Source organism: Monodelphis domestica, chromosome 7 (assembly GCF_027887165.1).
Source record: "Monodelphis domestica isolate mMonDom1 chromosome 7, mMonDom1.pri, whole genome shotgun sequence".
NCBI classification, from domain to species: domain Eukaryota; kingdom Metazoa; phylum Chordata; class Mammalia; order Didelphimorphia; family Didelphidae; genus Monodelphis; species Monodelphis domestica.
Window position 1 is genome coordinate 43,670,260 of NC_077233.1, and position 27,263 is coordinate 43,697,522.

The following is a 27,263-nucleotide window of genomic DNA, read 5'->3' on the forward strand; positions in this document are numbered from 1 at the left end:
TGGAATTCTCTATGGTTGGGAAATTCAAAATACCTTTTCCTTGGTCATATTCTCTTCTCACTGTCTTCCTACCTTTGCCACGGCCCTGTGAGTTTTGAAAAATCCAACTCCTTTTCAAAGATGGCACTTCTAGACTAGCAATGAATACTACTGTCTATAAGCAGAGTTCTCAGACAATTAACATGTAATACTTATAAGCTGGTTTTGTTTGACACATTTTTTTTAATTCTTTACCTTCTATCTTAGTATCAATACTGTAAACCTTAAAATTTCTTAGACTTGTGAATGTTGGAAATTTTACCATTGGAAGGTTTCATGCTTGTAGGGAATTTCCTACTGATAGTGGGAACTCTATTGGAATGTGAACCCCATTGGCAAGGGAGGTTCCTCCTCCTTCCTTCTTAAGATTACTTTAGGACAGAAACCTTTTGCTGAACAATGGAAAGGGCTGCAGCATAGATCAAAATTTAATTATTCCAATCTCCACCCTACTCAGGGTAACAGAATTTAGGAAGGGCTGTAGCAAAGGATCAAGATTTAATTATTTGAGAATATGACCTTCAACAGACATGTGCAAAGCCACAGACCTCTGGGCGGTCCTGGGTTAAGCTAGAGCCACCATTGTCACAGGGAAGACATGGACAGTGATTGGTAGATGTGAGAACTGAGGGGAGGGAACTTGGATGTTTTCCTTAAAGATAGCAGGGTCTGAGGACTGGGAGGTGGTTGGAGAGTTTTTGCTCTGAGAGGTTGTGCTCTGAGAAGCTAAATCCTGTTACCCTGAGTAGGGTGGAGAATGGAATAATTAAATTTTGATCTATGCTGCAGCCCTTTCCATTGTTCAGCAAAAGGTTTCTGTCCTAAAGTAATCTTAAGAAGGGAGGAGGAGGAACCTCCCTTGCCAATGGGGTTCACATTCCAATAGAGTTCCCACTATCAGTAGGAAATTCCCTCCAAGCATGACACCTTCCAATGGTGAAATTTCCAACATTCACAAGTCTAAGAAATTTTAAGGTTTACAATACTTTGCATTGTCTCCAAGGTAGAAGAGGTAGGCAATGGGGTTAAGTGACTTGCCTAAAGCCACAGAGCTAGGAAGTGTCTGAGGCCAAATTTAAACCCAGGACTCCTGCCTCTAAGCCTGGCTCTCAATCCACTGTGCCGCCCAGCTATTCCCTTGAAAGGAATTCCGCATTCAGCTATCAAAATTGCCAAAGTGACCTTATCATTAACCCACTCACTAACTTCCAGTGGTTCCCTATTAGCTCTAGAATCAAATATAAAATCCTCTGTGTGGCTTTTAAAGCATTTCAAAATCTGCCTGCCTATCTATCTACTTTTCTATTCTTCTTACACTATTTTCCTCTTCACAAACTCTTTAATCTAGCTACAGTGGCTTTCTGTACCTTACCTACAACAATCCATCTCCAAACTGTGTCTGGAATTTCCTCACTCCTCACCTTCATCTTTTTCTTTTTCCCTAAAAGGCTAAGATCAAATCTTACTTTCTGCAGGAAATAGATTAGTACTTTCTCTCTGAGAGAGTTTACATGGGTCTCATATGTCTATGTTTGTTTATATGTTGTCTTATCCAATCACAACATGAACCACTTTTAGGCAAGAACATCTGTTTCTTTGTGACCCTATTTATGATTTTCTTGTTGAAGATTCTGCAATGTTTTTCCATTTCCTTCTCAAGATCATTTTATGGATGAAAAAAATGAGGCAGACAGGGTTAAGTGACTTGCCCAGGGTCATACATTTATAAAATATCTTAAGCCATATTTGAACTGAAGAAGATGAGTCTTTCTGACTCCAGGTCCAACACTATCTACTGTACATCTATACTATATACTATATATAGTATATACTATACTATCTAGCTGCTAATATTAATTTATTAATTTATCCAAATGTTAAAAGCTCACACATCATAGTATTAATCCTATCTTGATGCTATTATGTTCCATCAATTCTTGAAAATAATGTGGCATAATTTTAACAAAAGGTATTTGAACCTTATTGAAGTAGGGAAGGTCATAAGTCTCTCAGAGGCTTTAGCTTATCTCAATTTTGAATTAAGCTGAAAAGTGACAATGATTGTTCAAGTCAACAATGCAACAAATGTTTCTTGAGCTCTCTTTGTCCACAAGGTAAGCTAGGTGCTAGAAATGCCAAGACAAAAGAACTTTACCTTTACAGAATTTAAGGGGGTGAGGAGAAAGCGTACACACAAATTCAAAATAATTTATGAAAGGAGAAAGTGCTAACAAGGTGGGGTAGAGTCAGGGAAAGCTTTTTGGAGGAAGCAGTACCTGAGCCTCAAAGGATGAGGAAAATTACCAAAAAGTCCCAGAGGAAGATGGAATATGGACTAAGACTAAGAGACTAAAGGACCATTAAATTATGGGTACAACTTGAGGAAGGAATTAGCCTCCACTGGGCTGAGAGTAAACAGGGAAAGATTGTAATTTCCAACCAAACTTAGAAAAATAAAAGCTAGGAAAATAATACCCAGAAACTACCTAGTATATTTCTTTTTTACTCTATTCAGCCCAGCCTTTATAAATAAATTAACAGATTTCCCGGTTCACTTTTTTCTTCTTCCAACCAATGTTCCCCCATAGAAGAAATGGCAATAAAATGAAGGAGATTAATTCTCTTCACAGGTTCCCTAGCAGAGGTTGCTAACTTCCCATTTAAAGAAAAATAGTGTCCAAACTCTAGGCAATCTCTAGCATACACAGGTTATGTCCCCAAAGTGTACCCTTTAGGTCGGTACAATTTGGAATTGGGAAAACATTTTTTTCCCCACATAAAATGAAATGTCATAAATTGTGGCTTATGTTCCAAGACTAGTTCCCCAAACCATGGACTAGAGCCTCAGTAATAATGCCAGCCCTGAGAGCAGGAGGCTTCCCCTATAATAGGGATCAGGGACAGGCAATATGGCACAGTGGGAGAATTGCAACATTTGGAACCACAGACGTTGGGTTTAAATCTTGGCTTTACTGCTGACTACTCGGTGACCTTAGGTCAATTTCTTTTTTTCTTATTTTTTCTTTTCTTTTTCTTTTCCAGATAACATGTTGATGCAATTTTTAATAATTGTTTTCTGACATTCTATGATCCATGTTTCCACCCCCCTTCCCTCTGCTCCCTCATTCCAAGATGGCAGATTATATAATATGGGTTATGCATGTGTTATCACACAATACATATTTCCATGTTTGCCAAGTTGTGAAAGAAGACATATGTCACTTAACTAAGAAAAAACTCATGACAGAAATAAAGCGAAAATGGTATGCTTCAATCTGTATTCAGACTCCATCCATTTCTTCTGTGGGGGTGGAGAGCCTTTTTCTTTACGAGTCTCTTGGAGTTGTCTTGGATGCTTGCATTGCTGATCATAGTTATCATTCACAGTTGATCATTGTACATTATTACTGTTACTGTGTACAATGTTCTCCTGGTTCTAGCACTTCACTTTGCATCATTTCATATAAGTCCAGGTTGTGTTTGTTTGTTTTTCTTTGATCATCTTGCTCTTCACTTCTTACTGGATCAGTTTCTTAAATCTCAGTGACTAAGTTCCTCATATGTAAAATTAAAGGGTTGGAATAAGAGACTTTCAGGAGTGCATCAGGTCTAATTGTGATTTTCAACCATAATTCCAACTCCAGAAAGAAGAAGTAGACAAAGAAACAGTCAGCTAAATTCTGAAACAAGAGGTTCCTCTTTGGAGTTTTCCTGTTGCCCTTAGCTACTTTCTTGTGGCCCCATGGGTCCATGGCCTCATCTCCAAGACTCAGCTGTACCATTTCGACAACATAGCTAGCTGTCTTCTACCTCAAAAATTCCCAGGATACCAAGCAATGTAATTATGTACACTTTCTCCAACCTATGAAAAATCGTATTGGCCAGATACACATCATATTGGCTTGGTATAAAGAAAATCAGGGCTTGGATTTATTCACACTCATTTGTGAATTATTATTATCACTTTTAGCCTTCCAGATTTTGAGAAGAATATATTTGTTAACCTCAAAGATCTCTGTTTGTTGGAAACTTAATGCATATGAATCATAATATCATGGAGTTAGAACTGGAAAGTCCCTGACGGCCATTGTGTCCAAACCCTTCATTTTACAAATGAGGAAATTGAGTCTGAGAAAGGTTAAGTGACATCTTCAGGGTCAGTCGGCTAGGAAATATCAGAAGTGATATTTGAACTCAGATCTTCAATTCAAACAATATAAAGGAGGATGTTAGGAGCAGAGAGAAAATCCCTGATCTTAGATCCTCTAGTCCTTGCTTTCTATAGCTTCCTCTGTTTCTCCACTTCTGTATAGAAATCCCAGCCCCATTCCCATTCCTTAATACCACCCATAAAAACAGCAGGAGCACAGGAACTGGAAGATGTAAGGGGTAACTCAGGCAGCAGGAGGAGCTGAGACTGGCTGTCATTTGTATGCATGGGTTATTTGTTAGTAGCCTATCTATAAATCTAGGCTGCCTATTTTCCTGAAGCTGGCATTCTCTCTGTAAAGGTCTTCAGGGAAAGAGATTCAGTAATCATTCCAGGGTCAAACTATCTTTAAGACAGTTTTCACTATGCTACCCTGAAGTGGAAGAGAATTTGGTTCATCTGAATGCTTACATTCCTGCCTCTGAGAACAATTATAGCAGAGAGAAAACAGCCTGTGGTCTAGTCTTTTGGTCAAAGACCTATGCAAGGAGTAGTCTTGCAAAATTAGATGGACTGTGCCCATCTGATGTTATCAGTGTCTTTCGGTGGGAGCTAGAATCATTAACTTCTCCCTCAGTGATTTATTTTCTGCTTGTTTTCTTTGGTAAAGGAAACCTAGTGGCCTTCATCATTCTCACTTGATACCTTCAATAATGCATGGTTTGCTCCCTTCACCTGAAGGGTTTGAACATCAAGAAGGAGGTCTTGGCCTTGCTAGGTCTTGTGAATTTTGATTTCTTTTTCTGTGTGAGATGCTAGAATGAAAGAGGCTGTGAAACAAAGTCTAATAAAACATATAAGAGTGAACTTAGAAGAATCAGCTTACATGTAATAGGGCCTGATAATAAGAGGAAACAAGGTGTCATATATATAATGCTGGTCTAGAAGGAAGGAGGATCAGTTAAAATCTCACTTCCGACATAGGTTGGCTATGTGACCTTAGGCAAGTAAAACTTCTCAATGCTAAAGGGAAATCTCTTACAGCTATATGAGTAGAAATTTCCTAATACCAATAAAATAACAGGCTTAGCATTATATACCTGTCCCTATGGCCTGCCTTTGGGGGACAAGGGAGAATTCTAGAAAGTAACTATGGCCACAAGAAGAGATCCCTGGCCAGGATGATCCCTCTCATTGTCTCTCAATACTAAACTAATTTTTAGAAATCTCTCTCCCTGCTTCTCTTCTTCCTCCATCCTTATCTTCCCCTTTATGCCTCTCTCCTGTTATACTCTCATTTCTTTCTTCGCTTCCTTTCCACATTCACATTTTTCTGCTTTGTTTTCCCTTTCCTCCTCCTTCTATTTCTTGCCTCTCTCCTTCCTGACTTATCCTTCATCTCCCCTTCTATATGCTTTCCTCTATTCTTTTATAATCTTCTCTTTCCCTCCTTCTATTTCCATTTCACCAACACCTTCTTCCCTCTCTTTTTAGCACTCTACATTTTCCTTACCTCTATCTTTTCTCTTGTTCCCATTACTCCTCCCTCCCTTTCCTTCCCCTTTCTTTCTTCATCTTCCCTATCCCATAATCCTTCACCTCCCTCTACCTCCCCTCTCTTTTCTTCTCTCTCTTTCTCTACTCCTTCCCCTTTATTGTCCATTTGTCCCTCTAAAACAATTATGTCATCATTATGGAAAGAAGCAGAATATTATATTACAAAGTGATGTAATAAATCCAGAGCCAGAGAACCTGGATTCTGTAAGGGTTAAATTTAGGATTGAGACTGAATATAATTTTATTTGGTCACCAGGGATTTAAATTCTAAATCCCAAAGAAATACTCAAGTCAGAATGGAATTTTATAGTGATTTATTTACAATAGAAGGGAGAAATTAAGAATGAGAGAGAGAGAGGGAAAAGGGAATTGATCTGCTCCAGCCTGATCTTAGCCAGGGAGGAGTTCAGAGACCTTGGCCAAGAGGCCTCTTCAGAAAACCAAGGGAAAGGGAAGTCAGTCTTATTACTCACCACATGACCATCTAAAGGAAAGCAGTCTGAGGTCTCACACTGAGCTCCTCTCAGGTCGAGTTTGTATTGATTTAGAATCTTGAACCCTAGAGATTACATTTCCCACAATCCTCTTTTCTTTTTCCTATTTGTGTGTCTCCTTACATGGAGGGACTTTTGAGTTTCTGTTCCCGCCCACACGGCGCTCTCTCTGGCTGCATACTAGCAGGAAGGAGGGAGCCTTTTAGGTACTTGCTAGGTTTTTTTTTTTAATTTTAATAAATAGTATTAAAATAATACTTGGAGTATTTGGATATTAATTTTAGTCTTTACAAGTCCCATGGCCAAGTCAGCAAAAAAGTTCCTTTCACAGGAAGTGAAGCAAAATATAAAGGCAGTTCTTTACATCACTTCCTGTATCTCACATGTACCAATGGTGGCTTAAACTTGGCTTAGGACAACTCAGTGGATCAATCAGTTGTTTCTGATTTGTCGCTTGCTAACACACCCTTAAGTGGGGGGTGTATACATTCCTGTTTGCTAGAATTCTAAAGACTAAGCAGGGTGGAGTAAAACTAAAATTCACAGTTTAAATGCCATTTCTGCCACATAAACCTTTATGACCCTGAGTAGGTCATTTAACTTCTTGGGTCCTTTTTTTTTCTTCTGTAAAATGATAGCAGTGCATTAGAAAATTCTCTATTCTTTCTTCTGTGGTCTGTGATTTATAATATATGAAGGTTTTATGGAATTTTCAAAACAGACTAGCACCTCTGGTGTGAGGGCTTGCCAAGCCCTCTTTAAGGCTGCTCATCCACCTTTCATCCAACTCTTACTTGTGACTCTAAAAAGCTGCAGCATGCACAACTGCCACATCCTGATAAAAGTCGTCTTGGTAGAGGAGCTAAAACCAGATTGAGGATAGCTAATAGGTCTCAAACCTGTCAATGATTTAGGGGGAGTGTAAAGTACAAGTGAAGCAAGTGAAGACTTCCCCCAGAGGAACGGGGAGATGAAACAGTTTGTTCCAACAGCCTTGAAGGTGGCTGAAGCTCTCACTATGGAGGGATTAGATCTTGGTCAGACATAAAAAATGCCAAGGTCATCCACTCTATGCCATATCTCGCCAGTCATCCTGACTATTGTATTGCCAGTGAACTTTGATGGCTCTGGAAGAGATAATGAGGCTGACAGCTTTGTGCAATTCTGTGTCACTTAAATCCATTTCACCCCCAGGATGTCATTAGACCTCTTCTGAACAAAAGATGGAGAATTTATGACCAAGGCATTTCACTTCTCTGTGACTCAATTTCCTCATCTCTAAGATAGAGGAATTTGGTTTTTATCAACTCTAAGATTCACATAGCTCTAAATCTGTGATAGAGAAGTGGAAAGATATAAGGAAATTTCTAGAAACATTATCTAGAGAGGATAGAGAAAGGAGAGATGCAAAGTGACAGAAAGAATCAGTCTGATCCTTCAGCTTGATCTTTCCTTATAAACATTAGCAATGTTCAGCTGCTGATTGTCCAAAAATATCTAATAACTAGTTAAATACAGTTGAGTGGGTGTCACATCTATGTGAAAAGAGGAAAGGGAATTCTTTATAAAGTTGACTTGAAAACTAATGGGAGTCAAAGGCACCTCATTACAATGTGAAATAAGGAAGCAAGAAGATGGGAAGAGGGCTCTAAGAATTCATGACTGGAAGAAGATAGTCAAAAATTCAACAGAACAGATGATAACTAGAGGTATTAAGAAGAATGATGAGAGAGTGAGGACAGAGAATCTCTCCTAGGTCAAGTGTCTAGGGCAAGTCAAATATAGAAATGGTCTCCAGGAGTGTTAATGATGTTTGTCTTTTTGGCACAGATAAGCAATTACTATACATGATCAAAGTACTGTATAATCATCTGAAATAGAAAATGACAGAGGTTCTTAACTTTTTGAGTTTATTTTGTGGATGTTTAGATAGCCTGGAAAGGCCTTTGAATCCCAGGAACAGAGTAATCTTCCAGATTATTAAGACTGCTAGGTCATGGTAGAGGAGGGACCCAGAAGGGAATTAAGGAGTGAACCAAGAAATATCCCCCCTGGTCCTCAGTTTCCTCATCTATAAAATGACATGGTTGTAATAGATGACCTCTGATGTCTTTTCTAATTATAAATCTATAATCTTATGGGACCTAGGGAAGGGACATGAAGTTTTCCCTCTAGAAGAAGAACCCAAACTTTGTTATGAGGCAGCAGCAACTTCCATTCCAAGAAAGAGTGTAGAAATCCACAGGTGCCATCATGAGAGAGCTCATCTAGTAAATGTTGTATGGTTGCTCCTTGTGGACTGACATTACTTTATTTTGTTTATATATCCCAGTCACTTAGCATCACGTCTGTCACCTTATAGGTGTGCAATAAGGTCCTGTTTTGTTGATGATTGATTAATTCATTTGGTCAAAGGAAAGAAAGAAAAGAAATGATGCCTAGTGGTTGGAAGAGAGAAGTCTTTTGGTTTTTCAAGGTCATATATACATGGCATGTCAAAGAACATTCCAAGACTGGTCAAAACCAATGACCCAGTGGACTGAGTCATGTGGAAACAAACAATATTGCATGATGGAACCTAGTACTACTTAGAGATTATAAAATATTGGATGAGAAACTGAAGATTCAGAGGTTCCAGTAATGTTTTTATCACTGGTACAAACTGATGGCAGGCATTTCCAAAAGGAAAAGCAGTTTGAGTATACTAAGAGATGGCTAAGAAGAAGATGTCTAAGAATGGTATCTGTATTGCAGGATTGTGATTGAAAATATAGAAATTTTGGCGCTAGCCTAATAAAGGTCAACCTTGAAAATCTAAAGAAAAGAATTTGAAACTATGAAGGGATGAGTAGGTCAAAAACTTGCCCCAATATTTTTTCACAGAGAGATATTATAAAGAATAGCTAGAAGATAGGAAAAGGATACAGTAAAAATATGTGCTTCTTCATGGGAAATAGAACACATGGAAGCCAGAGATAAAAAACCATGTCCTCAGGTGTCTGTACCCAAATGAGCAAAGTATGTGTCACAAGAAATTAATTGGAGATTGTAAAGCAAGCAGGCAAATTTGACAATAGATCATACTATGAATCAGGGCAATGGAATTCAGCTCTGGAATATGGCTCAACAATGGAGAAACAGTAGGATGCAATACAATAGGCATAGGATTTGAAGTCTGAGGCATGGGATTTGTAATCCTGGGTTCAAATTCCTGCTGTGCTATTTATTGCCTCTTTTACTTTTGGCAAATGACTTCTGGGCCTCAGTTTCTTCATCTGTAAAATGAGGGGGTTGTACTCACTAGTTTCTAAGATCCTTTCCAGGTCTTCATTTATAACACTATGAAAAGAGTGCCATTATTAAAAAATAACAGAATTGCTAAAGGACAGTGGATGGAATCATGTATTGCTAAGTTCTATTCATATGGGAATAGGGAGGCATGAAGGGGTGTAATATCCACTCAACTGCCTTTAATCAGTAATTAGTAGCTACTTGTCAAACGGCAGCCAAGCATAGCTGATATATATAAAGAAGGATCAAGGTGAAATTTCAATCAAATAATATGAAATTTAGTGTGGGTGAACATTAACCTATAAAAAAGCCCTATATTTGTGACGCTAACTTTTTGATTCCGAATGAGTTGAGGTATGAAGAAGGGGAAGGTAATTCATCTCAAAGATGTCCAGGAATTATAGTAGATCACAATATGTATCTGTCAGTAATTCATTATGGCAGTCAAAAAGAGTTAACGTGAAACTAGGCTTCATTCACTGAAAAATGTTGCCTAGGATAAGGGAGGTTGAAAATTTGGCCAAATGAATCTATTCTGTGGTCTATTCTAGTTACTACATTTTAGGGGGGGAATTGACAAACTGCAACAACTGAGGAAAAGAATGTCCAAGGTGGTGAAGAGTGCCAAGGACATGCCTGCCATATGAAAGATCAATTGGAGTTTGGTTTGTTTAACTTGGAGATCAAAAGTCTTAAGGAGTGTGTGTTTTCTAGTCTATAATGAAGAGCTTTCATGTGAAATAGATATTAGACTTATTCTACTTTGTCCCATGAGGGAGATTTTCGAAGTTATATGGGAGAATTGCAAAGAGACAGACTTTGGCTCAGTTATAGGGAAACATTTCTAAATGGGGAAAACTATCCCAAAGATGGACAGTCTTTCCTAAGAGTTAGTGGATACTCTTCACCAAAGAACTTCAAGCAAAGGCTGATCTAAGTCTGTGATTCTGTAATTCATATAACCTGTGGAATCCCATTCATGATAAATGTCATTTGACTTCTTTCAAATTTCATGAATTTCTTTTGGATTGTTTTTGCTGAATGGGTAGAAGAAATAAAGAGAATAGTTGCAATTACTTGTCCAGAGGTATCCTATCAAGTGATCTCTAACTAGCCTAGGAAGAAAGAAATTGTCTTCCTTAAATAAAGCCCTGATGACTCTTCTTCTCTTCTGACTATTTTTTTTCTTATAAAAAACTAGGTCCTCTCAATCTCCCCTTTTCAAGCTAAGTTTTTCCTTCCCTTATGCCCTTTATTTGTCCTTGGCTTCCCTTTTTTCCTATTGGTCTTGCTGATTAGTGGTCCTTCGATGATGACCTAAAGGAATTTCTCACACTTTCTGGCTTTTCTTTATTACTTCTCAAGGATTATTTGGTTCTTCCCCAAGTCATATTTCCTGTAGTCTGTATCCTAGTGTTTATTGTAAGAGGATAAGAAAAAGCAGAGAATTCACCTCATAAACTCTCTGTTCCCTACTTCTAAACATTCAATAACTTTCCAGGCAGAGAATAAGTGGCATAGATTTTTTTCTCTCTCATCTTTCTCTGATTTATTTTGAGGACCTGCATTCCAATTTTTTCCCATATATTATAGTTTTATTATTATTATTATTATTTATCTCAGCCTGCAGCTTTAAGACCTTTGTCTGCATTTACTCCTCTGGGAATTTCATGAATAAATCACTTCAATATATGTTATGTTCTTCTAATCTCTCTTGATAAGCTTTAGCCTCTAAATATTGTAGAATATTATCTAATCATGCTAAAAAACTGATAATATATTCAGTAGGAAAATAAAATAAAAGAACAGTTATTATCAGCACAAATCATATAACACACAAATACAGCCACCATGAAATGGTACATTCTTTAGAACATAATTGCTAACAAAATTGGTATAAAACATGCTCCAAGAATAATATCACCATAACTCTCAGAAAACTTTGTATCTTCCTTCTGAACATATCCTATTGCAACTTGTAGTACTGTTATTTGTGTATGTTTCTTGGTTTTCCTGATAGATCAAGAACTCCTTGGGGGTCAGGGACCAGAGTCCATTCATCTTTTGTATCACCTTCCATTCCTGGCACATGGCCGTGCATCTAGCTAATGTTGAATTAACATTGGCTGAAAGAGAATTATATCTGCCCCATTTCAAAATGCCAAGTAGTTCAAAAGAGAGAATCAAATATAAAACTGAATACCAAAGCTTTCCACGAAAGGCATATTAGCAGACCAGCAGATAGGGTTGATGAAAATGACATTAGCCATAGCCTGAGTAAAGAACTACAAAAAGGATTAAGGGATAATAAGATATGAACTCAATATATTGTGGTTGTTCTTCAGTCATTTCAGTCATGTTCAACTCCTTGTGACCCCATTTAGAGTTTTCTTGACAAAGATACTGGAGTGGTTTGCCATTTCCTTCTGCAGCTCTTTTTACAGATAGACAAACTGAGGTAGACGAGGTTAGGTGACTTGTCCTTCTATGGTTAATAAGCGTCTGTGTCTGAGGTCAAAGTTGAACTCAGTTCTTCCTCGGTTCAGATCTGGTACTTTAGCCTTCCTTGAAACGACACAACAATCTTGTTTTTCAATCCAAATATGTTTTGCTTTCTTTCCCATTGTTCCATTTCATTCTGGGTTTCTGTATTTTGAAAAAAGTGAATAGTAGCGAGGTGTGTTAAGGACTTTATGACACCAAGACACCTATTCTGAATCTATATTCCATGAAAATTGTAAAATCAAATCAAACTATTTTGGTTTGGATGATACCCCTGAGAATGGAGAGCTGACCTCCAGTCAAGAAGACCTTAGTTCAACTCTTGCTTCAGGCACCTGCCGGCCATGTGACCTTGGGGAAATCACATGACCCTAAGTGCCTTGGGCAACTCTCTGTAACTCTGAGTTAACTCACAGATGGAGAACTGCATTGGTAAATTCAGCAAGGAACGTTTAATTAAATATTTGCTACATGTCCAGCACTAACGGGGGAATTCCTTACCCTGAACTCTATCCACTGATGAAATCTTAGGTCTGATGATTTTTTTTAAAATGCCAAATAACTAACTTTAACCAAGTTGACAGTTAATTAGTCAGTTCCAGGATAGAATAAATTAAATTTGAATTGCTTTTATGAAAACAGACTCAATTTGTTGCTAAAAATAAATCGGTAATATGGACTATTGCTTATCTTCTATGTATATATACATAGAGATATATTTTGTGTATATATATTTATAAGTATATATATACATAGGTATGTATATAAAAAATATATATATATATATAATACATCTATATGTAGGGGATAGGAGATTGCTTGTCAGAAACTGGCAGCAAGGGTTTGGATATAAGCTGTATGTTCCAAAAATATATAAATATGTAAATATAAAAAAAAAACTTTATCCTACCAAACGTGGACAAAAAAAAACACTCCACATACAACATATGTGTTTCTGTTCCTATTAGAAAAAGAGCTAACTGTTGGTAATTACCATCTGTGTGGGCGGCTATGGCTGAAAAGACCAATTTAAGCCCAACAGTGTTTTCCACACTGAACACTCCTGAACACTGCTCCTTGATTAGCCTCAGCAGCCATTAGCTGGAGAGTTTATCACTGTTTGTAACTCTCTCTCTCTAAATGGGCATGAATAAGGTCAGGATTTGGCACAGGGTTATATATATCTCCTTGTTAGAGACTCAGAATCTCTCTGTGGGCACCTGATAAATACATGCAAATATTTTTTTTATCAAATATCTGGATTATTGTGATGTTCCTTGACCGTTTGCCCTTGTAGCTCAAAAGGACAATTTATACTATCCTTTAGGATCTACTCTTGCCTTTGATCTTTCCCCCCCTAGCCTGAGCTCCTACAGCTGCTCATTCAGCACTTATAATTTGTTTGCTAATGGGATCACTTCATATATGCACTTCTTATCACCCCTAGAGAGCAGGAGCTAAGTCTTATTCATCATTGAATCCCCTATAGCATTTCATAGGGCTAGCAGATCACCAATAAATGTTTGCTACTTGACGATGGAATAAGATGCTTGTCTTGGCTGCCTCACTTCAAGGCATTACCTTGTATCTCTTCATCTGTGCACCCTCTTATTAGCAGAATTAAGGGCTGATTGATCAAAAATACATTTAAGGTAAAAAATATGTGAAAATAAAACCCCATAAATACTATAGTATTTTTAAAACTTGCCTTCAATTCTCCAAATGAATCTAAATTAGCTTTGGAAATATTCATGGAACATATGCTCTAGCACTGAGAGAAATGAGGCAGTAAGTTTCACGACGCTTAGTCAATTACTCCTATCCATGCTATTCCTTTTTTTTTGGTAGTTTTTCAATGGAATATATTTCTAAGAGTGAAGGTGCTGTTCCTTGTCTCTATCATGCTAGATATTATGAGCAAAAATTCAGATACATGAGCATTTCAGGGTACCAAACATCCAGATCACTTAATAGATATTTGGGGATTAGCTTCCTTAGACAGATTATTCAATAGATATTTGGGGATCACCTTCCTTAGACAGATTACTCAATAGATATTTGGGGATCACCTTCCTTAGACAGATTACTCAATAGATATTTGGGGATCACCTTCCTTAGACAGATTACTCAATAGATATTTGGGGATCACCTTCCTTAGACAGATTACTCAATAGATATTTGGGGATCACCTTCCTTAAACAGATTACTCAATAGATATTTGGGGATCAGCTTCCTTAGACAGATTACTCAATAGATATTTGGGGATCACCTTCCTTAGACAGAAGACCCTTTGCTAAACACCGTGGAAGGATGAGGCATGGCCCATGCCCTCACTGAACTCCTAGCCAAGGATGAAAGGGTGGTGAGAAAAATGTTTAAATAGTACAAGATGTAACACAGAGCTGTAGGCAGTTTAGGTGGTATTGTAGGTAAAATAGTGTCAGTAATACTGGACTTTGTGTTGGGATTTGAATTCAAATCCTTCCTCAGACATTTACTGGGTTCTATGAATACTGTATATTTCAGTTTCCTCATCTGTAAAATGAAGATAATGATAGCATCTCCCTCACATTATTGTTGTGACTATCCAATGTGATAACATAATACATATAGACCTATTTGCAAGTGTTAGAGCACTATAATCATTCTGTTTACCTTTTAAATCCTTTCAAAATTGGGTCCTAGCTATATTTTTAAGTCTTCTTGGATATTTCCCATATGCTTTGGTCTAACTTGCTTCCCCATTCACTATATTCCATTTCCCATCCCTCTGCCTCGATGCTGTCCATCCCTGCCTGGGGTCATTAGAATCTTCTTTCAAAGTTCAGGTCAAGGACTGCCTCATACAAGAAATCAATCCTGGATCCCTCCCTCCACCTACTTCCAACTGTTTCTCCTTTCCTTTCTACCTGTGTCTAATATATTTTGTGTTGAATTTTCCACATGTGTTGTTTCCTCACAATGATGTGTAAAAACCTTGAGGGAAGGTACTATTTTTCCTTTGTCTTTGTGCTACCAATGTCTAGAACATAGTAGGCACTTAAAATATTCTTATTCGATGGATATCTTGCTCTTTGGAAGGTGTTTTCAAACTTTAATGTAATGTTACAAGCATGATCTTAAAAAAATATTAACTAAGGGGACGAAATTCCAGACAGAGAGGAAAGACCCAGGCAAAGCTGGGATAATACAAACATGTCTGTGAGATAAAAAGAAGACCCATTTGGCTGGTAAATATGGCCTCTATAAGGGAAAAAAGATAAGATAGAAAGTTAAATTAGTTGTAGGATTTGGCTGTAGATATTGGATAGTATCCAAAGGCCAAATTTATATAGACCAAAGGTTCAAATAGTTAAATGTATTTCTTCTGTTTACACTGATAGTACCTTAAGGCTGAGGCAACCAGACATAATAGATAGAGAATTGGGTTTGGACTAAGCAATCCTTGGGGTCAAATTCTGCCTCAGCACTTGCTATCTACCTGAACTTGAGAAAGGCACTTAACAGCTTTGTGTCTCAGTTTCTTCATTTGTAAAATTATGAGGTTAGATTTGATGGCTACTCATTTGTGCTCCTCTGATTTTATAAGGCTTAAAACAGACACTTCCAAAACCAAAAATGCTAGTGTTCAGTTAATTGGTAGATAAAAAAGGCAGTTGGTATAGTGGGAAAAACACAACAAACCTTACTCTACTATTAATCAGCATCCACTGCTAATTAGCTTGGAAGAATCACCTTACCTTTATGGACTTCAATTTCCTCATTAATAATCATAGCTAATATTGATATAGCACCTACTATGTGACAGGTTTATATATAAGACTTATAAATATTAATAATAAATTAATAATAAAGTTTTACAAATAATCTTTCATTTGATCCCCACAACAACCCTGGGAGGTAAATTCTAATATTATTCTGATTTGGAAGATGAAGTAAGGCAAACAGGGGTTGATTCAGGTAATAGCTTGAAAGTATCTGAGGCTAGATTCAAACCCAGAACTTCTTGATTCTAGGCCTGGTTCTCTGGACACTGTGCCATGTAGTTGCCCCCTTAATCAAACGGCTACATTAAATGACCACCATATGCTTTCCCAACTCTAAAGTTCATTGATTCTGTGATTTTAAGAAATCAAGAAGACTAGAAAACAAGGGCATTGAAAAGGGGGAAAAAAGTTTTCATGACATTGCATATGAGGGATATATCTTTTCTGTTAGGGATTTCTCTCCAAATCAAAATACTTATCATCTGCAAGACTGTAATCTTGGAGTTTACAATTATAATGTTCTTTCTCTTCTTCTCCTCTCTTCCAACAGATCTGGAAAACTTCAAAACACGAACAAGAAGTACGGTATCTGTGCGCCAAGGTCAAGGAATGGTGCTACTGTGTGGCCCCCCTCCTCATTCTGGAGGTAAACATTATAGCAAAGTCCATTTTTGCCCATCAGTAACCCACTCTTCATCCTGTCAAATGTTCTGTCGACTGGCACCAGCTCAGGGTGGGGAGTGCAATTTGTAAAGATTTCCATGATCCCTCAGGGCAGAAGAGAAATTATTTTGGGTGCCCATTGTAATCAGGATGTGAAAATGTCAGATTGTGAAAATGTTCCATCCCACTTAATATCTACCTGGCATGAAGGAAAATGACACCTGAGTAAACCTCTGTCAAAGACATCTTTCTAGATGGAGTGAAATAGCTAATGCTGTCAATATTTATTATTGACTTAACATGGTGTTGGCAGGAAGGCACTATTTTCTTTTATCTACAGAATCTGTTTTTGGTTAAGATGAAAGCAAGAGCATCTAGTATAACCAGAGCAGCCAGGAAATCTTTAGGAAGTCCATATTCTGTAGCTAACAATGGGATAGAAAAGGGAAAACTATAAGGAGGCTCAATAGATCTGAGTAAGATAGATATAATTATACCTTAATACATAATTGTAGAAATGTCAGGTAAGTGTTGGTAATAAGGTATGATCACAGAACTAGGGCGTTGGAAGTCATTGAATTCAATCCTCTCATTTTACAGAGGAGAAAATAAAATTACAGAAAGGTTAATTCACACAGATAGTAATATCTGATATAAGATTTGAACCTGGGGCTTGCTGACTCCATAGCCAAGTACCCAGTTCATTATGCCATCCTACTTTAAAAAAAAAAACAAGAAAAGGAAGTTACTTGCTCAAAGTGACATATGTAGTAAAAGGAAATTCATGAGTTTTAACCAATTCCCAATTCAATATCTTTCTCCGGTATCATGACTCTCCTGCAAGTGCTGGAGAATGGACAAAAAAGATTAGAAGTCCACTTGAATAAGGGTTTTTAACCTGGTGGTGTTAGTAAATTTTTAAAAATATGTTGATAAGTGTTTCAATATAATTGATTTCCTTTCTAATGCTATACATTTTACTATATGCATTTAGAGACATTATTCAGAAACAGGATCTGTAGGTTTTACTATATTGCCAAAGGTGTCTGACCCCACAAAGAACCCCTGTACCAGTCTTGAAAAAATGGAGGATTAATCATTCAGGTTAAAACCCAACTCTGGGCAATCAAGACCAAAGGGAGTAGGTGATAAAGGTGTTAATGTTGATGATCATAAAAATCATAATCTTAGAGCTTGAAGGGAACCTTAGACAATATCTATTCCAAGCCCCTCATTTAGAGTTGATAAAACTAACACAGAAATTAAATGACTTGCCTGAGGTCTCACAGGTAGTAAATAATCAGGATTTGAACCCATATCTTCTGACTATACATTCAACATTCTTTCCATTGTGCTCCAAAGTTACTTCACTGATAATAAAAAGTTCCCATTTATATAGCATTTCAAAATCATTCTCCATGTAACATCTCCTTTGTACCTCTCAATATCTTGTGAGGGTAATCGCATTGTCCCCATTGTAAGACTAAGAAAATTGAGGTTCAGTGGGTTTACTTATCATTAGGCTATGCCACTAGTGGGAGCCCAAGGCTAAGTTTGTACCAATGACTAATTATAGACCTGGCTTCTGATGACCCTACTGCTCCATACCTCCATCCATGGCACTAGTAAGGTTTGCTGTCAATCCTGGCAGCCACTTTACTTCAATAACTTGGCAATGTGCCTTTAATCTTTTGTCACAACTTTTTTCTGCCTCAACTGAAGTATCAAGGAGTGAAAAGTTAGCAAATTAATGATTTAGCATCCTTTTGTGATTTCAATGGCAATTTTTCAAATGCCACTGTGTGTTAGTTGACTCGAAATACTGCCTGGATTCCTATTTCTTAGAGAAGGAACAAATTCTGACCTTTTTCAATATGTTTGAGTTGCAAAAGTCTTACATTCATTCTCTCTAATTTAGTCACTACTTAAATATGAAAACACCTTTTGTCAAGACTAGCCTCACCTTTAATTCTGGGATGACAGTGTAAATGTAAGGATAATTCATGAAGTTGCTAATTGATTGATCTTCCTTGATGGAGTCACTGTTAATCAGTAATAAAGCATGAGACTAATTTCAGAAATGAGATGAATAATGAAAGTATCCTAAGAAAAAAATGCTGTATTTAGGTAAGGAAAAGCATGAAAAAATCATAGGCATATGAATAGTGAGGAACCCAAATTCTTCTTCCTGCTCTCAGACAGGAGTACATGAAAAAGCTACGCCAAGGTCTCCTAGAATGTATATTTCTTTCCTGGCAGCTGCTCAGTTACTCTAAAATCCTGTTGCTTGAGCTGTGCTGACATTCCTGACAGTTGTGATGGTGAAAGACAAGGAAATAGAAATTCACATCATGAGCTTCATTAGAAACAACATCAACAGTAGCTACCTGGGCAAGAAGAGGAAGGAAAATTTGGAGACAAAGAAAATCAGGTTCAAAAATTGGAAGCGGTCATCTCCTAGATAGCAGCCAGGTGTTCTGTTTTGCTTTTAAAGGAAACAGAACATTTTTATGACATTTTCCACTTCCCCCTTACCTTATCCCTAGGAACCTGAAATCCACAAATGTGAATTGTGTATTAGGAATCCTTTCATTGGGTTTGTGATATGTGCATCTCCCTGCCTTGAGACTGGCAGGCTCGCTGAATTACTGGGCTCACTGAGCATTTTAGTCCGAGCATATGGCATCCCTGTTGTAATCATAAGAGATCAAGCAGTGGAAGGAAATGAGTCAGCCTTTTATTCTATCAGCATGGTACTGAGAAATGGCATGAAATCCATTGTAAGCAATGCTGTGTGTCCCATTTTGACTGCAGTGTCCTGTGTCAGGCCACTTCGGGGTAACAGAAAAATGAACAGCAATTAATCTATTTTGAAATGAGTTTCAGTCAGCAGGTATTTCTGGTAATCTCACCATCCCTGTTTGGCTTCTCATCTTACAGGATTCTATTCTATATATCTTGATTCAGATTCTACCTTGTTAAAGAGATTTCACTATTTTGACTTGGCCCCTGGAAAGTTTCTAAAACACACTCAGTTTGTTGTTGGTGCTCCTTCATAGGAGAAGTACAAAGAGGTCTTGGAGAGTTGGGTGACTAGGGATTTTTCTCACTTGTTTTTAAACAGCTAGTTATTTAGCCCCAGGACTCAATGGTCTCCAACTACAGGAAGCTGAAAAGAAACATGGGAGCCATAGGGCTTCCAAGAAAAGTTATTCTTTTATTTTTATGCAATTGTCCTCTTGCATGTAAATTAAAGGAGTTTCAAGAAGAATATCCACTGCTCAGGATTGTTGAATGGAGGGACAGTAGCATGCTTTTGAGAGAAAATTCCATGTCTCTTGTTCAGTCACAGAAGAATTCTTCAGGAACCAACCATGGGAGTAGTCTTTGAAAGAAATTAAAATGTAAATTGAAAGAAATTTTAATTGAAAGAAAACTAAAATTAAAATAAAAGAAATGAAAAATAGCAACAGGGATGTTTAAATAGGAGATAAGCATGTGGGAAATGGGCAGTAGTGCTGAGAGGGGTACACCCAGAAATTTTGCTTTAGACATCAGTATATAATCATTCATAACCCCCCAAAAGATCCATCCTGATGTAATGAAGAATGACTTGACTGCAGAGTCAGGAAAATTTGAGTATTGAGTCTAGTGACTGACACATAATGACTGTGTGACCCTGGGCAAACCATTGAAACTCTTAGTACCCCAAGTAGCTCTCTAAGACTATATTAAAGGACAGGTTCTCATCTGCATCAATAGAGGCAATTTCCTCAACTGGACTCCCTACATGAATGAAATCACAGTCTACTCCAAAATAAATATAGAAGAGCTGTTAATGTTCATAGACACTCAAAAAGCCTGTTGTACCATTGATCCTCACCTGTAAAATATGAGTAAGTATAATCTGTTTCACAGGGCTGGGAAGGACATTTTAGGAAGAGCCTAGATAAGTTGGTGAAGATCCAGAGGAGGGCAAAGAGCATGGTAATCTCTTCCTTCCTTCCTTCCTTCCTTCCTTCCTTCCTTCCTTCCTTCCTTCCTTCCTTCCTTCCTTCCTTCCTTCCTTCTTTCCTTCCTTCCTTCCTTCCTTCCTTCCTTCCTTCCTTCCTTCCTTCCTTCCTTCTTTCCTTCCTTCCTTCCTTCCCTCCCTTCTGCTAGATACTCTAATCAGACCTCTCCTCTTTCAGGCTGCCTACCTAGACAATCTTAAAGCCAAAAGTAGAAGCCCCTAAACCTGGTATCTGCAGTGCTTTAACAAGTCTTCACTGAGGGATTTCCACTTCATAGGCAGTAGGTGGCAGTGCCAGAAAATGTGGTGAAACCTTTCTGTTCATCTCTTCCCAGAGACAATATTTGCCTCTCTCATAAATATCCTGAAAGGCTACATAAATATCATAACTCAAGGTCACCACGTAAGTCTGTACTTGTGCATGGTGGAAACAAATGAAGCATGCTCCAACTGCTTTCAATCTCAGAAATGAGAGAAATCAGAAATCAGCTCACAGCTTATTCAGCATGGCATATTCACCAGTGCTAAGCACTTTGCTTTGGACATAGTTCTGAGATAAAGGAATACTTGCTGAATTAGATAGCTGCAGAGATTACATAGGCAGTAACTTCATAGACCTGTATAGAATTTCAGAATTATATGGTGCCTCAGAGAAAAGATAATCCATCCAATTCTTAAGCAAATATCCTCTCAACAATGCTAGGCAGATGGATATCTAGCCTTTGCTTGAAGACCTCAAGTAAGGCTGAACAGAGGCATCCGATTGTCAATTATATCACTAACCATTACAAAGTTTTCTCTTTCATCATGCCTAATTTTTCCACTTCGTACCTTTTCCCTATCTCTCCTAAATCTGGGAAGAAAGTAAACAAAACTAATCTCACTATCATGTGACAATCCTTCATATACTTGAATATAGCTATTATGTTCCCTGTCTCCTTTTCTCTAGAAGAAATAATCCCAGTTATTTCAATAAGTTCCCAGTGATGGCAAACCTTTTTAGAGACCAAGTGCCCAAACTGCAACCCTCAAGCCCCATGGGAGCCCCCTGCCTAATTCAAGATAGGGAAAGGAGGAAGTCCTTCCATTGGGCTACTGGGCAGAAGGATGAGTGAGGTGAGAAATGTCCTCAGGTCCACATGGAGAGGGGAAGGGGAGCAGCTCCCTCCAGCATGAGTGCTATAGGTTCATCAATACAGCCATAGGGCATGAATTTGAGTCCCATTACCATGCTCTTTGCCCTCCTCTGGATCTTCACCAACTTATCTAGGCTCTTCCTAAAATGTCCTTCCCAGAACATAACACAGTTCTCCAAATGTGGACTGACCAGAACAGAGTGGAGTAGTACTATAACCTTTCTCATTTTGAACACTACATTTCTTTTAATTCAGTCAAAAACAACATTGGCTTTTTTGACCATCATATCAAATAGTTGACTCAATTAAGCCACATCTCTACTCATATATTTCAATTACAAGGATATTTATTTAATTTTGCTACAAAATTGAAAAGAATAACACAGTTAAGATCTAGCAGACTTTGATTTTACTCTTGACTCTCCTATTAACTCATATAAGATTTTGAACACATCATTTCAACTCTCTGGGCCTCAATTATCCTCTTCTGTAAAATAGGTATAATGGGATAATGAATTTGAAAATGGAAGGGATCTTAGATAGCTTCTAATCTTATCTTCATTTTTTTTTGTAGATGAAGAGACTAAGGCTTAGAAATTATTTCCCCTTTATATCTTCCAAAGACATTTTGTGGATGAACAGGAATAACAGCTATATTATTGTGTAGTTGTTATTACTGTTGTTGTTTATGATGGTGATGTTAGCATCATCATCAGTCATTGTTGTTATTATACAGCAAAGGTCTGAAGCATAAATTCTATTTGGAAAAGTTCAAGCTTCTAATCAATTCATGATATTATCACTTAGGATTTACTTAATTGTTTTATTATGATTATATCTGAGATCAGAGTAAAAACACTGACCTTTTCTTCATATATACTGCATTCAAATAACAAGTTTTAAGTAAGCAAGTGGTAGTTTTCAGATATATCTCCTGAGATAATAATAAGAAATTTATATCTATTATTAAGCTAACATGGACCCCATCTAGCACTGTTAATTTTATTTTTCACCAAAATACTAATTAAGCATTTCTCTAAATATCTAAAAGTTATCCCTTTAAAATTCATCATAAAAGCTCAACACTCTCTCTTGTGATCTACTCCTTTCAAGGTTCACATTTCTTTCCATTTTGTATAATCTGTATTTGTGATCTAGGATGATGAACATGGGAGAGGGGGAAGCTTTTAACTCTTAGGGAAAGGGAGAAGAGGACTTAGAAATATTCTTGAAACCAGCCAATCAACAAATATTTATTAAGTTCTTACCTTGTGCCAGGCAGCAGGCATATAAAATACAATTAATAAATTAATTCTCATAGAGTTTTGGAGTACCAAATGGAAAAAAGAAACATATACCCCCAAAGTTGACTTCCTTTTTCAGGAAATTTCAAATTTTGGATGAGATAAATATTTTAAAGGATATCAGGAAAATATTTATACAATTAGTCCTGAAAAAAAGTATTACTAGTTACTGTTATAATTACTGGCACTTTCTACAGTCAGCTTAGCTTTCAATTCAAGTCAAAGAAATTAGAATTTATTAAAAAGATGCTGTGCCATTGACTATAGGCACAGGATATACAAAATCAAAAAGATAATCATCCCTGCTCTCAAGAAACTTACATTTGTTTGTGATACATAGGATAAATGATAGGCTATTATCTCTTCGTATATGTGTTTAAGAAATAAGTTCATTTCCTCCATCTTTCAGTATTTTTGTAGAGTATTATTCCCAGTTTGGAGGAGATACTATATATGGGCAATGCCCCACTTAGGAATACTCGCAGTGGACATTAAGGGATCTGAGCCCTGAGACCCTGATCTACCCCAGAAACGACACTGTCATTTCTAATTTAGAACATTTAAAGAATGACTGGCTTGAATGAATGCTTTCTCATATGAAGAGGTTTAAAAGATAATTAACAAGTAACTCTTGCCCTGTAAATGACATATGTTCCCTGCTTCATCTTTCATCCTCAATAATAGCATCCCCTTATAATACACGTCCTTCCCCAGATCCAAAGATTCTAATAAATAGCTTCTAACATGGAGGAAATGTGTTCTAGTGGGAAGAGCAAAGAAGCTAATGTTAGAAAACATTGGGCAATATCTTCCCCTCCCCTGCTTTAAATTATGGTGCCTGTGTGACCCTGGACAAGTCATTAAGCTCCCTGAGCCTCAGTTTCCTCATCTGTAAAACAAAGACAGTGGACTCTCTAGTCCATTGAGGACCTGTCTGGGTTTTTATCTATAAATGCAGAATGGACTTTCCCACAGACACAATGTTGGTAATGCTAGTTAAGTTTAAGATTAATAAAATTGTTAATATTTTATCTCAATCCCTCAAGGCAAAAGTCAAGATTAGAAATAAGGTTCCTTGAATCCAAATCTCGCATTCTTCCTAATGTACCATGCTGCCTCTACTAAAATATCTTGTTGGCAGTAATTTGAAATACAGATTCCCCACATTCAATCCATCCTATTCTGTGCCCAGTTCATCTTCCATCTATAATTTCTCTGAGAGAAAGACAGACAGGGGGCAGCTGGGTAGCTCAGTGGATTGAGAGCCAGGCCTAGAGATGGGAGGTCCTAGGTTCAAATCTGACCTCAGACACTTCCCAGCTGTGTGACCCTGGGCAAGTCACTTGACCCCCATTGCCTAGCCCTTACCACTCTTCTGCCTTGGAGCCAATACACAGTATTGACTCCAAGACGGAAGGTAAGGGTTTAAAAAAAAAAGAAAGACAGACAGACAGACAGACAGACAGACAGACAGAGAGAGGAGAGAGAGGAGAGAGAGAGAGAGAGAGAGAGAGAGAGAGAGAGAGAGAGAGAGAGAGAGAGAGAGAGAGAGAGAGAAGGGACTTTATTCAATGATCTTCGTATCCAACTGGTTGCCATAATCCAGGCAACATGTTTTCAAAGTGAATTACTAAATCCATCTCTTTTATATTGTTATGAATTTTCCTGAAGAGTCATTGCCATGTTTGGGGCTACATGATATTATTAAGTCATTTGTGAATAGCAGCAATAGGAAAACTTCATTTTCAATCAAAAATCTTCTGATTTGAACTCATCACAGAATGTCATCCATAGTAGGATTTTATATTCTTTGCACATCTCAATCAGTAGTATCAACATAAAGATGTGATTGCATCATCCTTGAAAGTGAGTGTCCCAGTTTGTTAACACTTGTTTAGGATCCTGATATAGAAAGAACTGATTAAACTCACCTTTATATTATTGGGGACCAGAAAAGGGTCTCTCTGTCTCCCTTTCTCTTTCAGCTTCTCTCTCTCTCATTCTTGTTTCTCTCTGTGCCTCCCTGTCTCTGTCTTTCTCCTCCAGGTATTTATCCATCTATCTACCTATATAGACCTAATGTTGTTGTTTAGTCAGTTAATTGTATGTAATTTTTTGTGACCCCATTTGCACTTTTCTTAGTAAAGACATGGGAGTGGTTTGCCATTTCCTTCTCCAGCTCATGATACAGATGAGGAACTGAGGTAAACAGAGTTAAGTGTCCAGTAAGTGTCTAAGGCCAAATTTGAATTCAGGTTCTCTTGACTCCAAGACTGGCACTTTATCCACTCTGTGACCTAGCTCCCCATACAGACCTAACATAAAACACAAAAGATATAACCTATCTTTTTTTTAGAAGTTATTAATGCTAGTGGAATGGATTATGGTAGAATCAGCATATATCCCTCATGCTATTATAAGACGGTGCTCCTCTGGGCTGATGATGTCTCTCTCAAATAATCATTGGCCAAGAATATCTATGAAGCCATCTTAGTCTTCAGCTTTCCTCTCTCAGAAAAGACAATATTCACTAGATCCAATGGACTTCATGACTATGTACATGAGCCAGTGATGACTGCCTGGTTGGCTCCATCAGGCTTCTGTGGAAGTGAATTTCATTTTTCTTCAGATGATGACAACATCCAAACACTCTTCTTTCTGACATTACCGCTTATGCACTGTTTGACACAGTTCAACCTGCCCTAGAAGAATATCTCTTTTTGGACCAATGACAGTCAGTTGATTGAATCACAGGTAGTAGGCCTGGGACAATCAAGTTGGCCAAGGGCAGCTACATGGGTGGAATTGCCCCAATGACCAAAGAAAATATCTGAATGTTAGAAGCTGTGAAACAACAGAATATACATGATATGTATGGATCATAAACCCAATTAATTTTATACCCAAATTCCCAAATCTGTAGGTCTTCTTGAGAAATAAGTATGAAAGTTAACATTTATTTAGTTCTTCAAAGATTGTAAAAAGTTTCAAATATATTATCTCATGTGATTCCCTCTATAACCCTGAGTTAATAACTATTATTACCCCTATTTGACAAATGGAGAAACCAAGGCTGAAAGGGTTTAAGTGATTTGCCATGAGCCAGATTGCCAACTAGCATATGAGATAGGATTTAAACTCAGGTTATCCTGACTTCCCTGGTAACTCTTGATCTTCCATTTCACCTACCTTTTTAAAGCTACATTTTTTAATTAACTCCATTTTTTTTCATAAAAATAACCATCTCTATATACACAGACTCTTATCATAAAGATTTCATATAGAATAGATGCATAAAGTAGTACTCTGGCTTCCATCAGTTCAAGTCAACAGGCATTTATTAAAATCTGAACCAGAAAGTGGCAGGTCAAGTTTGAGGGACAGCTAGGTGCACAGAGATGTCACATTAAAAAGGCAAAATGGGAGCAGCTAAGTGGCTAAGTGGATAGAGAATCAAGGCTGGAGACCAGAGGTCCTGAGATCAAATATGGTCTTAGACACTTCTTAGCTGTGTGATCCTGGGATAGTCACTTAAACACAGTTGCCCACCCCTTACTACTCTTCTAGCTTGGAACCTAATTCTAAAACATAAAATAAGGGCATTTTTTAAAAAGAATGCTAATCATTAATTTTTGTAGTTAGACTAAGAAAATCTCTGGTTCTTCTACTTTTTTTTGCAATTGCCATTTTGTGAGAACAGTAAGGAGCCACATAGACTTAAGAATGAGTTTTTACTTTTGTTTGCTTTAGGTATAGTTTCCTTATACCTAGTCATAGAAGCAAAGGTCCAAAGCCAAAAGGGAATTGAATCCAATCCCCTTAGATTACAGATGAGGAAACTGAGGCACAGGGAAATGAAGTAACTTCCCAAAGGTCACACAACTGGTAAGTGCCAGAGATGGAATTTAAACACAGGTCTCCATGACTGCATGTACAGTTCCCTTTCACTGTGTCCTGTCCTATAGTGGTAATCCTTTTTTTTAACTGGGGTACACTGAAAAGATACAGTGTCTATTTTATTCCTTTCTGTGTTAGTAGAACCCAACAGAGCTTGTACTCCAGGGCCTGGCAGAACCCAGGGACACTGCCATGCTGGGATAAAGCTGTAGAGTTGGATTTCAAGGATAATATCATTTGTTGAAGAAAAGAAGACCAAAAAAAAAAATAGCAAGGCAGACTACTAGTTAGTCAGCATCCATCACAGTGAGAGCTCTTGTTCTCTTCTGATGTAAATATTTATGAAGTGGCAACATTTGATATACCTGAGGGTCTGTCAAGTTCCTTTGGCAACTGTGACCTCTGACTATTGGTATCCAAATTGCAATGAGTCTAATTCTTCCTCCTCTTT

At 37.6% G+C, this 27,263-nt stretch overlaps 1 protein-coding gene across 20 annotated transcripts in view; it reads left to right on the forward strand.

The window, feature by feature from the left end:
- Positions 1-27,263, forward strand: part of LOC100619412 (contactin-4) — a 1,170,520-nt gene that overhangs the window by 865,027 nt on the left and 278,230 nt on the right. For all 20 annotated transcript variants that reach the window (XM_007500110.3, XM_007500117.3, XM_056804538.1 and 17 more), the window contains one exon: positions 16,351-16,446. In XM_007500110.3, the coding sequence (XP_007500172.1) occupies positions 16,351-16,446 (96 nt within the window). The remainder of the gene's footprint in view (positions 1-16,350; positions 16,447-27,263) is intronic.